General features: G+C 48.6%; 7 protein-coding genes across 7 annotated transcripts; 1 reads left to right on the top strand and 6 right to left on the bottom strand.

Annotated features, from left to right (window-relative positions):
* ATNIH1004_010365 (rRNA-processing protein PWP1) lies at positions 1-1699 on the bottom strand (the record flags this gene model as incomplete). Its single annotated transcript, XM_033574940.1, has 2 exons — positions 1-1372; positions 1434-1699. The coding sequence occupies 2 exons, from the start codon at positions 1697-1699 to the stop codon at positions 1-3; spliced, it is 1638 nt and encodes a 545-aa protein (XP_033422958.1).
* Positions 1700-2129: 430 nt separating this feature from the next.
* On the top strand, positions 2130-2446 carry ATNIH1004_010364 (COX assembly mitochondrial protein; the record flags this gene model as incomplete). Its single annotated transcript, XM_033574939.1, has 2 exons — positions 2130-2163; positions 2226-2446. The coding sequence occupies 2 exons, from the start codon at positions 2130-2132 to the stop codon at positions 2444-2446; spliced, it is 255 nt and encodes an 84-aa protein (XP_033422957.1).
* A 297-nt stretch (positions 2447-2743) lies between these two features.
* ATNIH1004_010363 (rRNA-binding ribosome biosynthesis protein UTP23) lies at positions 2744-3892 on the bottom strand (the record flags this gene model as incomplete). The annotated part of the gene is made up of 3 exons (XM_033574938.1): positions 2744-3567; positions 3655-3744; positions 3805-3892. The coding sequence occupies 3 exons, from the start codon at positions 3890-3892 to the stop codon at positions 2744-2746; spliced, it is 1002 nt and encodes a 333-aa protein (XP_033422956.1).
* A 617-nt stretch (positions 3893-4509) lies between these two features.
* Positions 4510-5885, bottom strand: ATNIH1004_010362 (uncharacterized protein; the record flags this gene model as incomplete). The annotated part of the gene is made up of 3 exons (XM_033574937.1): positions 4510-4574; positions 4635-5299; positions 5377-5885. The coding sequence occupies 3 exons, from the start codon at positions 5883-5885 to the stop codon at positions 4510-4512; spliced, it is 1239 nt and encodes a 412-aa protein (XP_033422955.1).
* A 1126-nt stretch (positions 5886-7011) lies between these two features.
* On the bottom strand, positions 7012-8040 carry ATNIH1004_010361 (uncharacterized protein; the record flags this gene model as incomplete). The annotated part of the gene is made up of 1 exon (XM_033574936.1): positions 7012-8040. One exon carries the CDS (start codon positions 8038-8040, stop codon positions 7012-7014), a length of 1029 nt encoding a protein of 342 aa, XP_033422954.1.
* Positions 8041-8617: 577 nt separating this feature from the next.
* ATNIH1004_010360 (uncharacterized protein) lies at positions 8618-10227 on the bottom strand (the record flags this gene model as incomplete). The annotated part of the gene is made up of 3 exons (XM_033574935.1): positions 8618-9661; positions 9726-9929; positions 9982-10227. The coding sequence occupies 3 exons, from the start codon at positions 10225-10227 to the stop codon at positions 8618-8620; spliced, it is 1494 nt and encodes a 497-aa protein (XP_033422953.1).
* A 705-nt stretch (positions 10228-10932) lies between these two features.
* On the bottom strand, positions 10933-11943 carry ATNIH1004_010359 (uncharacterized protein; the record flags this gene model as incomplete). The annotated part of the gene is made up of 1 exon (XM_033574934.1): positions 10933-11943. One exon carries the CDS (start codon positions 11941-11943, stop codon positions 10933-10935), a length of 1011 nt encoding a protein of 336 aa, XP_033422952.1.
* Positions 11944-12417: the final 474 nt, after the last annotated feature.

Raw genomic sequence — 12417 nt, 5'->3', positions numbered from 1 at the left:
TCAATCTTCGTCCATCGATTCCCAGCCATCCGCTCCGCCGGCAGCAGCAGCCCCAACCTCCGCGCCGCCTTCCTCGTCGTCCGACTCATTCTCATCCGCCTGCAGTCCCACGGTGCGCTCCTGCACCTCGCCTTCTAGTTCAGGCACCCGCGACGCAAACGCCCGGCGCACCGCGGCATTGGTCGACGTATCCCAGATCTGCACCACGCCCTTGCTACCAGCCACCGCCAATCGGAAGCTTGTCTCGGCATCCGGGGCAAAAGTGGTCGAGAAGACCTTGCCGACTTCCAGCTTGCGCGACACGACCATGCTGGGCTTCTCGTTCTCGACGTTCCACAGCTTGACCTGCTTATCGGTGGAGCCAGTCACCAGGAACCCGGGGATCGCATTGTTGATGTCGAAGGCGGACACCGAGGTATCGTGCGCCTGCAGGGACCACACCGGTTTGGACTCTTTCGGCGTGGCCGGGATGTTCCGCACATCGTAGCGATAGACCATACCGCCGTCCGTGGTCACGTAGAAGTAGTTGGGATCGTGCACGTCCCAGCGCACGTTTTCCACGTCCGTGTCTACCCCCCATCGGGCCTTGGCATCAGGGGCCCGCATGTCCGCCGCAACCACCGTGCGATCATAGCTACCGGTGAGCAAGACAGTCGACTCCTTGGGGTGCCAGTCCAGCGAGCACACCTTGTCCGTATGATGGGAGTAAGACTTGGCGCATTTGGTGGTGTTAAGATCCCAGAGCTTCACCGTTCGGTCCGCCGACGCAGAAGCCAGGAGATTGCGATGTTGCCGGTTTGCAGCCAGGGCCAGAACGGAGTCAACATGGAACTCGTCGTTGGCCTTAGTCTTCTTCTTTTTCTTAGATTTCTTGGCCGCTTCTTCGGCATCGGCAGCGCCCTGGCCCAGAATGGCGTTGGGGTACATGCAGTCGACAATGTCCAGATCCCAGATCTCAATATCAGGCTCCATAGTACCCACTGCCACGAAGTTGCCCGAGGTCCGTTCCTCGGTGGCTTTGCCGACTGGCATGTCCAACCATTCCAAACAGAGGGGAATCGCCGGCAACATGATGTCGTGGTGCACGTAGAGATTAGCATCCTGGTCTTCATAGACATAGACCTCTAGATGCGCAACCTCATCTTCCACCTTACCAGCCAGAAGCAAGTTATCTGTCGGCAGAATCTGCAGCTCTTCCCTCTCCTCGTCGTTATCTTCATCCTCCGGCATTGCCAGATACGGATCCTCCTCGTTGGGCTGATGGTATGCAAGCGATTTGACATTACCGAACATGGTGGTCTTCTCGCCATCTTCATCAACCTCATCGCTATCGTAATGGTCGAGGTCATATTCCTTCAGATCATCATCAACACTGCAATAGATGCTGTATTAGCCTCTCTTTTACTCCAAAGATATCCAATTGCACAACTTACGTAATGGTACTCGTTTCCTTAGTCGTCTTTTCCGTATCTTCCTCCATAGCATTGTCACCAGCTTCCTTTTTATCCTCATCCATCGATTCATCCTCCTCCTCTTCGTTTCCATCCTGGGCCGCCTTCAAATCATCCCGGGCTTCTTCAAGTTGCATCTTCGCCAACTTCGATATGCGACCCATTTCCTCCTCGTCAATTTCATATTTGGTAGGGAACTGAGCTGCGACACCTCGTCGCACCCAGGCAGAAGTAGTAATCATAGACATCGTGAGGACGTATTAAAAGAACAGAAAGAAATGAAAAAAATAGTCAATCCGTAACTTTTCAGCCCGATAAGTATATATCGAACTAGCGCAGAAAACACAATTATCAGATGGGATGAAAATTTAAACACGAAACAAGAAAAATATCTGACTCCCCTAGTGTAAGAACAAATCGGAGTCAGATCAAACCTCAACCACAGAGGCTCCGTTGAAATTGATTCTTCTCTGCGGAAGAAGTAGTTTTTTTTTTTTTTTTTTTTGGGGGGGGAAGTCGGTTCACCGCCTTGATTGGGTTTTCGGCGTTTTCAACTGACCGAAGTTCAAGAGGAGCAATTGAAACTTGAATTTCAAGAAATATACCGCCCAGACAGGTCGATTTGAAGTTTCAGAAAGAAAGAAATCAGGGAGGGAAAAAGAAGCCAAGAAAATAATCATGCATTCCCATCTTCACACCCCCCAAAATGCCAGTATGTCATTGCTCAACCTCCCTACCTGGCCCCAACTCATCAATTAACATCCATTGAACAAGATTGCGAAGAAATCATGACCGCCCTAGACGAATGCCATGCTCGTGGTTTCCTCCATAAAGCCCTGGGCAATTGCAATGATATCAAGCGTGACGTTAACAAATGCCTTTCGGAGGAACGATATGTGCGGGCAAAGCGGAATCGCGATCAGGCAAGAGAAAACCGCAGACGGATTGAGAAGATCTGGGCGGATGAGAAACTTCTTGAACAGGGAGAGAAATAGGTTTCCCTGCTGCTCTAGGGGGTTATTAATTGTATTCGAGTTGACGGAATGGTCGGTGTATGAGGGCTCTCTTCTCTTCTTTTTAAATCGAGAGGTCTGTTGTAAGTACGTAGCATGTGTATATAAATACGATTTCAGATTACAAATTGTGTGTTTGCATAGATTGATTGTTGGATTTTCGGGATATAAAATGTACAGTACATCGTTTGATAATGAAGACTTGTGTCTCTAGTCGCAGCCAAAAACGCCATGCAAAACAAGCAAATGGTTCCTTTTCTTTCATCGGATTGCCTCTTATCAATTCATATCCGCCGAAGCAGCACCCTCTGCCCCGGTCGACGGTGCGTGGTCGCCATCATCACCATCTTTCTTTGCACCTTTATTATGACGACGTCTCCTCTTCGGCTTCGGGGCCGCGGAATCACCACCTTCAGGCCTCTCCTGGCCCTCGTCGCCGCCGTCATTCGGGGGTTGTTTCGACAACTTTTCCTGTTTCGTGGGACCAGCTTTCTCCGCAACCCTCTTCTTGGGCTTCTTCACACTCAACGGGTTGGGTCCCTTGGCCTTCTTTAAAGGCTTCTTTTTCTTATTCGCATCCCCCGTAGCATCCCGCTTCTTCTTCAATGCCTCATCGTTCAGACCAACCCGGAACTTCCCCTTCTCAACGTCATCGCGAATATCCTCAGACGGCATACTCATCGGCTCCAGAACCATTACTGACCGCTTTACATAGATAATCGGGACACCGGGGATGGCCCGCGCCGCTCTCCGCAACGATCTTGACTGTTGCAGCGCCACTTCGCCCTCATCAACGCCGCGTTTCCTCTTCTTTCCGGCACTGCTGTTCGTATTTGCACTGGAATTCGCAGCTTTCTCTGCACCGGGTGGATCCGCCGTAGCAAGGATATAGTGCTCTTTGTTCCGTTTTACGTCGGTGCTCGGCGAAAGCAACGACAGCAGACAGGCTGTCTCGTCGATGGGCGTCGAGTCTTCGTTATGCGAACAATGACGCAGAGGCAATATCGTGGGAGGGGGAAGATGCTCCGGGCGGATGGGATTGTTAGTTCTAGGGTTCAGAGGTTGAGAGGTCATCATTGCCTCCAGGGAGCATTTTGTTAACACTGTAATTATAAAAATGACATGTTAGGAATCCCGGTTGCTTTGTCATGATAATGCAGAGGGCATGGGAGTCGTGGAACGAAACGTACGTGGCTTGACCTTTCCCTGGAGTGTGCGCTCAAGCGCTGGAATCAAGTCCATTTTAAAAGAATGCACTGCATGCAGGAAATTGGAATCCACTGCGATTTACTTCGTTAGCAAGTACGATTCATAGGCATGAAAAGGCGAGCAAATTGTACCTAAGACTTGGTACGGCTCGCGGAAGCCAAAGGTAAGCTCATACTGGTGCATGAGCTTACGATATTTCTTGGAGCGCTTTGCCCTCATTTCAGCTGCCAATCAATGGAGACCGAGGGTGGGATTATAACGCGGTGATGGTGAAGATGAAGGTTGGTTAATCGCTTGGATGGGAACTTTTTTTTTTCGTTCTGGTTTTGCCGGGCGGAGTTGCGGTGGTTTAGCTGTGGTCTGTGCGTTATCTACATCGCAGATGGTGTTTAAATCGGGACCCATGAAAGATGGTAGGGTAATTGAGAAGTGTAAGGATATGCTAGCCAGGAATCTTTTTCCTGCATGTTAGCAAAAGGAGCATTCTTGAAAATTCTGGATTTAGGAGTGTGCCGATTATCAATTAGAATACTGCTATGATTTCTAATACTAAAAAGGATATTGTATATCAAAGTATCAGTCACCCAGCGTAACATTAAAAAAAAAAATATAGGGTCCAGTTCCTATGTGTATGTTCATATCGTCACGGCTCCAAGATTATGTCCACATTGCATGCATGGTAATATTGAACCAGTGTACTATGGAGGGTTTTCGCCCTGCTCCGGATGATACCGAGATCATACCGAGGCATCTATCATAAGGCATACCTAGGGTTGGATCAGAGGCTCCGAGGAGACATAGATTAAGCACCCGGGAATTAAGTCTAGGTTAACTTCTCAGGCATCTTGATGCTCTCTCCTCTTGCATAACCCAATCACCACGCTAATATCGTCCATTTTCCCTGTTTGTTTGTCAGCTCACCAAGCTCTGGATATTTAACCCAAGATCTAAACACACTTACCCCCTTCGATAGCCAGCCCCTCCTCGATAGCCTTCTCCATATATGGGCTCTCCGCAAACGGGTCCTGGGCAATTGCTAGAGCAGCCTTGAGCAGCTCTCTAGCCACAAACACCATGCGCTCCTCCGCTAGAACAGCGGGAGGAGCCCAGTCTAACTCCGTATTATCATATCGTCCTTGATCCCATTTATTCATACTCTCTAGTGTAATCGTCAATACCTCATGCTCCCAGAGGTTATCCAAGACGCCATCCGAGACCGCTAACACGATATCGTTCTCCTCCAGGTCGATCAGATCCAGAACTGCATTTTTCTGCGGCGTGTCCAAGCTGTTGGTACCCAGCTGCATTGGACAGTCAAACCAATGCCATTGCTCCTGGGTTCGGAATAGAACTTTCTCCTCGCTCGGACGTATCACCAAGACCTTACAGTCTCCCACGTTGGTGACATAGAGTAACGGCTTGGTGTTTCCAGCGTCGTCGCACTTGCAATGTAGGAGAGCTGTGACCGACGTGGTCGTGCCAAACCATTCGCTTGGTGAAGTCGTTGCTTTGGTGGTTTCTTCGTAGGCACGTTGCAGATAATCGATGGGATTTAGCGGTGCACAAGTATCGGCTTCGTGCTCGACTTCCAAAGCCCAAAAGTGTAAGAGCAATCGGGACCAGAGACTACAAATCGCCACCCAGCCACAAAAAAAAATCAATGGTGTACTCTCGGGGGTGCAACGGAGAATGGGATAACTTACGCAGCATGGCCTCGCGGTCTGGTGCTCCATGCCCCTACACCATCATTCACAGCAAGGAAGTTTTCCGCAACAAGGACGGCGTCGTCGCCGTTGTTCAGACCCCGGATCAGTTCTCCCCGGACGGATAATCTCTTATCCTGACTCAGGTAGTGGGTGGTTAGGGGATCAGAAAAGGAGGAAGACGGCGGAGACAGAAACGGTGGGGGGAAGGGACGCGACGGACGTTTGGCGCAAAGAGCATAGCCCGTTTGGAAGCAGAAGGGAGATCTAGAAATGGGGAACTGTGGATGAGGATCGGGAACCGGCGTAGTGATGCCGTAGGAAGGCCAGACGGTGCGGTACCGACGGACCAGCGTCCTGGGTCCTCCGCAGCGTGCGATCCACTGTGGGCTGCAGGACAATAGTGGTGATGCTCTTATGGTAGATGAAGAGGATGGAGACCTGGTAACAGAAGCAGAAAAAGCAGGTAGTAATACAGTCGACGCAGAAGCAAAAGTCTTGGGCACCATGCCCACTAGTAGTAGGACCGTTATCGTCTCTCAGTCGCCTTGAGAAGACCCTCAAGGCAGGAATTGTCCCAACCTGATTTTGGCGGATTTGGGTTTACGATGTTCATGCTGAGATAAGTTGAGGCGGAACACAAGGGAGGGCCTGCCAGCCAGTCAACACGAGCGTTGACTCAGAAAATCTCCTAGAGGATACTATTATTAATTAATTTGCCATTTGGTGTGTATGATTGATCCCATCCGCCATCTCATGATGCAGACTAACGAGTAATGATGGTACGAATTGCACCACCACCCTACTTGAATTAATTCGAGCCTCCACAGTGGACTGGCATTCACATCACGTGCGACCATTTGCTGATTTGCTGAGCTAAGCAACCCGCACGGAACTTCCTTTTTAGTAGTCGGCGGAATGCTCGGAGAAAACTCGGGACTAGGCGGGTATCTATACAGCGTAAGGCAGTAATTATGTAGATCATCTAAGAAAAATGTGTGGGTCCATTTGTGGAGTCATTCACCTCTTGCAGCCAATAATCAGCAAATATATACAACTTGCATACTATATTGATACCTCATTACCTACTGCTAGTACCTACTACAAGTACCAGAACTTGATGAACACTCAGAGTGTTAAGAGCCTTGCTGTCGAGGCTGATTGAAGGGCTCTTCAAAAAGGAGCTCCTGATTTGGAAAGAGCCACAGGAGGTTGACTATTTCTGCTATGAACGTCCTGGCTTCAGGATGTCAAAATTGGAATTCAAGGTCACTCGACTACAAACGAAATGGACCTGGGGGGCCAGCCTCGCCCGAATATAAGAAAGAATTTTTAGAAACTGGCCCCATGCTCAAGATTCGCAATTCTTGATTGTCGCCAGCCAGGACCACATGCGTGATGCTTGATAATTTTGAGGTCGCTTTTTGTTCCTTTTCTTGTCTTAGCTAAAGAATCTTCTTATCTAGTTTATCCTTGCTTAACCTTAGCGAAGGGCTAAATTTAAAAACAATATAATGCCTGTATATAAATTGTTGGTTTCAATGTATAGGTAAAGGCAAATTTAATGATTCCGTTCAAGAAATAACTCGTCCTGGACGTGGCTTCGTGTCAACCCACAGCCCTGTAGATAAATCATTACACACCACCTCTAGCACCAACCCCTCTTTTTTCGCAAATTTCTCGAACTTCTGACCTTTTTTTCTCAAGCGCCCGTTTCTCACAGAATGGTTTCCACTTGCGTATGGGAATAAGCTCCAACTCCAGCAGATTCGTCCTCCACTTTACTACATTACTAGCTACGAGATCCAATATCGATCTTTCATGCCAGCCATTCTCCACAAGTGGCTCATAGTCACCCCGTAGACTGAGTCTCTCGATGGTCTTTGGTAGCGCGGGGCCGAGATTAGTGGACCACCGTGCCGGCAGCGTTATCGAAAATCCCACGTAGCGAAGATTGGGGAATTCGTTGAGTATTCCGTGGAAAGGTGTGCTGAGATCTTCTTCACTGTTTTGAAGCCAGCTCCGGAATTCATTTGGGGTGTAGTATTCCAAACCAAGGGAAAGGTTCGTTACAGTTCTACTGACTGACTTCAAAGCTTTGACAATGGCCGATCCATTTTGCAATGCAATCTCACGACGCCACTTGTATGCCATGCCCAAGCGTAGAACTTTAAGACTGGAGCATAAAGATAATAACTCAGGGAGCTCATCTTCCCGAAGAGTGGCTCGATTCAGTGCGAGGTGTCGAAGTTGGGAGAGATTTCGTCGGTTCTGTGGAACGTCCAGGATCTTCTTTGCTCGTGTCCACAGAGTGAGCGATTTCAGTGATGGGTGATGGAACCAGGGTAAAAACCGGCCAGGGTTACACAAGGGATAGCCCTTTTCCTCCAAGTTTTTATTCACATCTTCGACAATCGCAGCGCGTTGAACATTGCCACCGTAATCTACGTCAGTGACAAACTTGAATCTTGATAAAGCAGTTGTCTCAGGCGAAGACAGAGCGTGGTGGAGCATCAGTCCAGGGAAGCCGGACTGCCAGATAAAGGTGTAGTCTAAGTGTAAAGCGAAGATTGTGTAGCTGAGAGAGAAGGACCGATACAAAGGCGCAGGGATTGCCGCCCTCCAGCTCTTGAATCCAAACCCGCGCGTCCGGGAATTTTGCATCTTCAATAATTGTGGTTGCCCATTGTAGAACATCTTTGAAGCTGATGATATCATTTGTGCAATCTGTTGCACACCTGGTGGCTCCCAGAATTGAGTCGGTGTAGCCGTCCGGCCAGAAAGAAGATGGACCTGCTACACGTGGGATGCGCGCTTCGGTTGATTGAGAATAGCACGTATGAGACAGAAGAGCTCCGAACAGGTTATAGGGCGCCAAGGCTAGGAGATCACACGGTAGAGATAGGGTGTTGCAAGTGCGTTCCAACATTTTGAAACAAATAGACATTGCCAAAGATCACAGGCGGACAGAGATTCAAGTACAGTCATCCAGCATTCACTGAGAAAGGCAGCAAAAACGTCGGTCATCTCGCGCAGGATGAGAATTCAGGGTTGGTGTAGAATTGGTCTGTGGGCTGAACATTCGACGGTTTCCCACAACGCCGAACAGGCTCTCGAAGGCGTGCTATTATTTAGAATTGAGCTCCTCTGTAGCATAAGGCCGAGGTTTGTTTATAAATACAGCTTGATCATGAATGTCCCTCTGATACAAAAAAATCCCGACACGCTCTATTATCAACGTTCAATCATCAGACAAGGACTTGACCCCGTTAGCTTTTGCAGCCGCCACTCGCTGCTTCTGGACCTCCTCGGTAAACAGTAAGAGAGCTCGATCCAGTTCCACCGCAATCTCATAGTCGTCGACGTCACGACGGATGCAAGAGACGCCCTGAAAAATCGCTTTAGCGAGGCTACTGCATCGGACGCCGAAGTGGCGCGAACCAGGGCCCTTGCGACGTTTGGCCAGCATGATTCGCATTAGCCGTTCTGCGCAGGGACAACGACGCTCCGGATCCAACGTACAGTCCCAAGCGCAGCTGCAGCTCGAGCGACAGATGCATTTCTGCTCCTTCATATAGTCACTCAGTCGCCGACGGTCGTCGTCGCGTCGGACTTCTCCCAGACATTTGCCCTCTAATTTAGCCAGGGTCGCCTGTCGATGGTCCTTGATCAGCTCCTGCTCCCATATTTCTGGGTCTACCTTCTCCGGATTGACAAAGGGAAGCTCCGAGGTGGAAGGCTCATCCTGAAATACCATCTTCGACGCAATGGCGAGGTATTTCTCCGATAAAATTGCGAGAATCTCTTCTGGCGGCATTTCATACATCAAATCGGCGTCGGACCATTTCTGACGGAAGGCAGACGAATCGTTGGTGGCAACACCCAGAATATAACGACGATATCCAAGCAAATCATCTAGGCAGAATCCGATATTGCCCACTCTGTCGACGGAGTGGCGAACGTATTCATGCTGGTGCTGCTTCACAAGCGCACTATTGATATCGCGACAAACGGTGGGTAGCTCCAGTATTTCCTTGCAGAGACAAAGGATCCGAGACAGATGGCTCGGCTCGGGGAGAGCCGATGCGTCCTTGGAGGCCATGCGCTGAAGACTCAGGTGAAAGCAGGAAGACAGATCTACGTTGGCTATCTCCATGATCAGTCTAGAGTATATGGCATAGTAAAGACCCTCGACGGCGTCGATGAGCTCGACGAGCGAATCAGTAATGACCACCTCCTCGGCGTGTGCGACATGTGATAGAAGGCTGTCTGGCATATCTTCCAGCTATTGTGCGTAGAGGTCAATCAGTGTATACCACTATTGTAGCGAACAAAGATCCGGTACATACCTCGACCCCATAGTGCAAGAGGATGATGATGACGATTTTGGCGACAGTGTAGACCTTGGAAAAGACCGACAGCACACTATGAAGCCAATCGGCAGCGTCTTCATTAGGGCGTCCGTCGAGATATTTGATAGACTCCGAGAATATGTTCCAGTTTGGAGAACTGATAGTGTAGGGAAGCGTAGGACGCTCAATGGGATCCATGAGCTGTCACGCTGTCAGCTTAGAGTAAATGACAGTGGAAACAGTGTCAACGCACAGCAGAGGAATAAGAAACATCAGTGCTATCAGAAGAACGAAGTTGTGAAGCCACACATTTTTGGTTCTGTTCTTCTAGAGAATTAGAGTACATGTAGAAAGCATCTGTGTGCTCACTGGTGTTCGAGGACTGCAGAGAGACAAAAGTGTCACAAACTTGGTCTCTGGTTTGAGAGACGCGTCTGGGGAAGAGCTTTTTCATGGCAGTGTCCCAGAGCTGGGAGACAGACGGGCGGGGGCTTCCCATGGTTAAGAACAGTGATTGTTATTAAATCTTGTCAACAGCGTCGTAGTGGGATCCGCAGCGTAGGACGGAATGGAAAGTTTATGGGCAGATAGTAGAATGTCCTGGCCTTTGTGGAGGTGTAAGCTCCTGGAGGAGTGAATGCAGCTGGATGAGCATATTGTTTGAATGAATAAAGAAAAATAGTGAAGATAAGTTAGGTCCTGCACAGCTGATAAAAGAGAAGTTATTAAAAAGGTGAATATCTTCTTTGCATACTATCTTTAACATTACACATATACTAATCAAGGCTTTATTATTATTGGATTTATTTTATTGTTTATACTGTTCTTCAAGCCCTTTTATACAGATTGTAAACTTCCCTTATTATATGTAGTGCCTGTCCTGGAAGATCGCTGATGCTAGTTGTGAATGATTATTAGACAAAATACCACACTATATGCATGCTCTGACAAACAACAAAAGATACTAAATACTAGCAATTCTTTATAGTAAACTAGGATCAACCTCAATGGAGGTGTCCTGCATATTAAGAGTATATGGTAGGATAACCTCAGGGATCCTCCAAATAGTTTGGTTTGCTCTTTCAACAAAGACCGGGGTTATGCTTATACATTCACTAAAAGATAAGGACTGTACATTGTAACTCGTTAGCTATCTGTCATTGATGAAATAAGAAGGATAAAAGAACAATTCAACAGGAGGCAATTAAAGAAGACCTGCCTTCAAATTCGTCAGGCCTCTGACCCATTCAAGCCCAAGATCGCAGACCTCATCAGGCAAGTATCCAGACTCAACTGGATGAGTGAGCACGTCATGGCAATTCTCCAACCACAGTACCTCCAGCTTCCTACCAGGGACGACCAAATCACTGTCTACTACAGACTCATCTGTTGAATCTTTCTTGACACCTCCCAACCAGGTTAAGAAGTCCGGCTGTGCGCCGCGACATGTTCTCAGCTTCAGAACCTTCAATCGCCGGTTTTTCTTCACAAGCATTGTGAGCTGCCACGGAGTGATACCCGACCTCTCGAGAATCAAGGTCTCTAGGCCGGATATCCCAATGTGCTTGGACTCTCCCACCCCGATAAGCAAGTTCCAGGCAGCGCTACAAGGCGCAGGATGCAGCCAGACGCTTCGTCTCATCTCTCCGTCTCGGATATGCTGATGCTCGAAAAGTAGCGCTAAGTATCGTAACGAATGTCGGCATTTGGTACTCAGGGCCATTGCTCCCTCAGCATCAAGATCATATGCCATGAACTCGAGCTTTACGAAGGACGGTCCATATCGGTTTACGAGCTGGGCAAGGATCTTGTTTTGGGCCCGGGTCATTTCTTTTTGTGCCCGTTCTCGAACCATTCCTTTCAATCCTGGCATGCGCCTCCTCGAGTCTCTTGTTTCTACGGGTTCTGCAGATAGGTCGCGTTTTGCATGGCTCACTCCAGAGTGGATGACCGAGACGGTATAGTCACTCCCAGTTTTGTCTTCATCAGACCAACTTTCAACTTGACTCGGCGTTGCCCAACCCGCTTGGAGACAAGATATCATAGAATGGACTCTCTTTTCAAACACACCCAGGCGCAGACGTCGGAGACACAAGGTATGGGATCTGTAATTGAGACGAGAAGTTTCACCAAAGGCCAGAAATGACCCAAAGGGCAGGTAAGAAAGAATCTGAATAATTATTTCCAAGGGGAGACCGCTTAATCTGTCCGACATGGTGGATGCGCGCTAGTCACTTTGCTGCATTCCTGACATTTTCGAAGGATATTTAAACTAGGCTGAGGATGACTGTATATATTGAATACAATACAGTGTTTCCAATTTGGCGGTTTTATATCCCCAGATCTTGTGTCATTATCAGCCTCAGCCTTCCATCCACGCGTGGCATGGACAAATGAAAATTTGCATACGTCGTGGGACAGAGGTGCAAAAGTAGCGTGTTCTCGTCACGAAAGCCCCCCGAGTTTGAAACCAGTGATTGGGTACGAAGGACACCTGTTGGATGAGATGATGTGTCTTTTCTTTTAACAAACATCTACAAGGATGGACTCCAAGAATCCGTTATATCTATACAAAATAGAATGTTTTGGATCCCCCCTCTCTTTCTCGCGTCATTACCCATCCCTTTGGGACACCAATGCAGCCTAAATCCCGTCTCTCGGATTCACAGAGTTGTTGGCGCCGGCACGG

This window comes from Aspergillus tanneri, assembly GCF_003426965.1.
Source record: "Aspergillus tanneri strain NIH1004 chromosome Unknown AapTan_5_pilon_pilon_pilon, whole genome shotgun sequence".
NCBI lineage: Eukaryota > Fungi > Ascomycota > Eurotiomycetes > Eurotiales > Aspergillaceae > Aspergillus > Aspergillus tanneri.
This window is presented reverse-complemented; position numbering and strand designations above follow the sequence as displayed.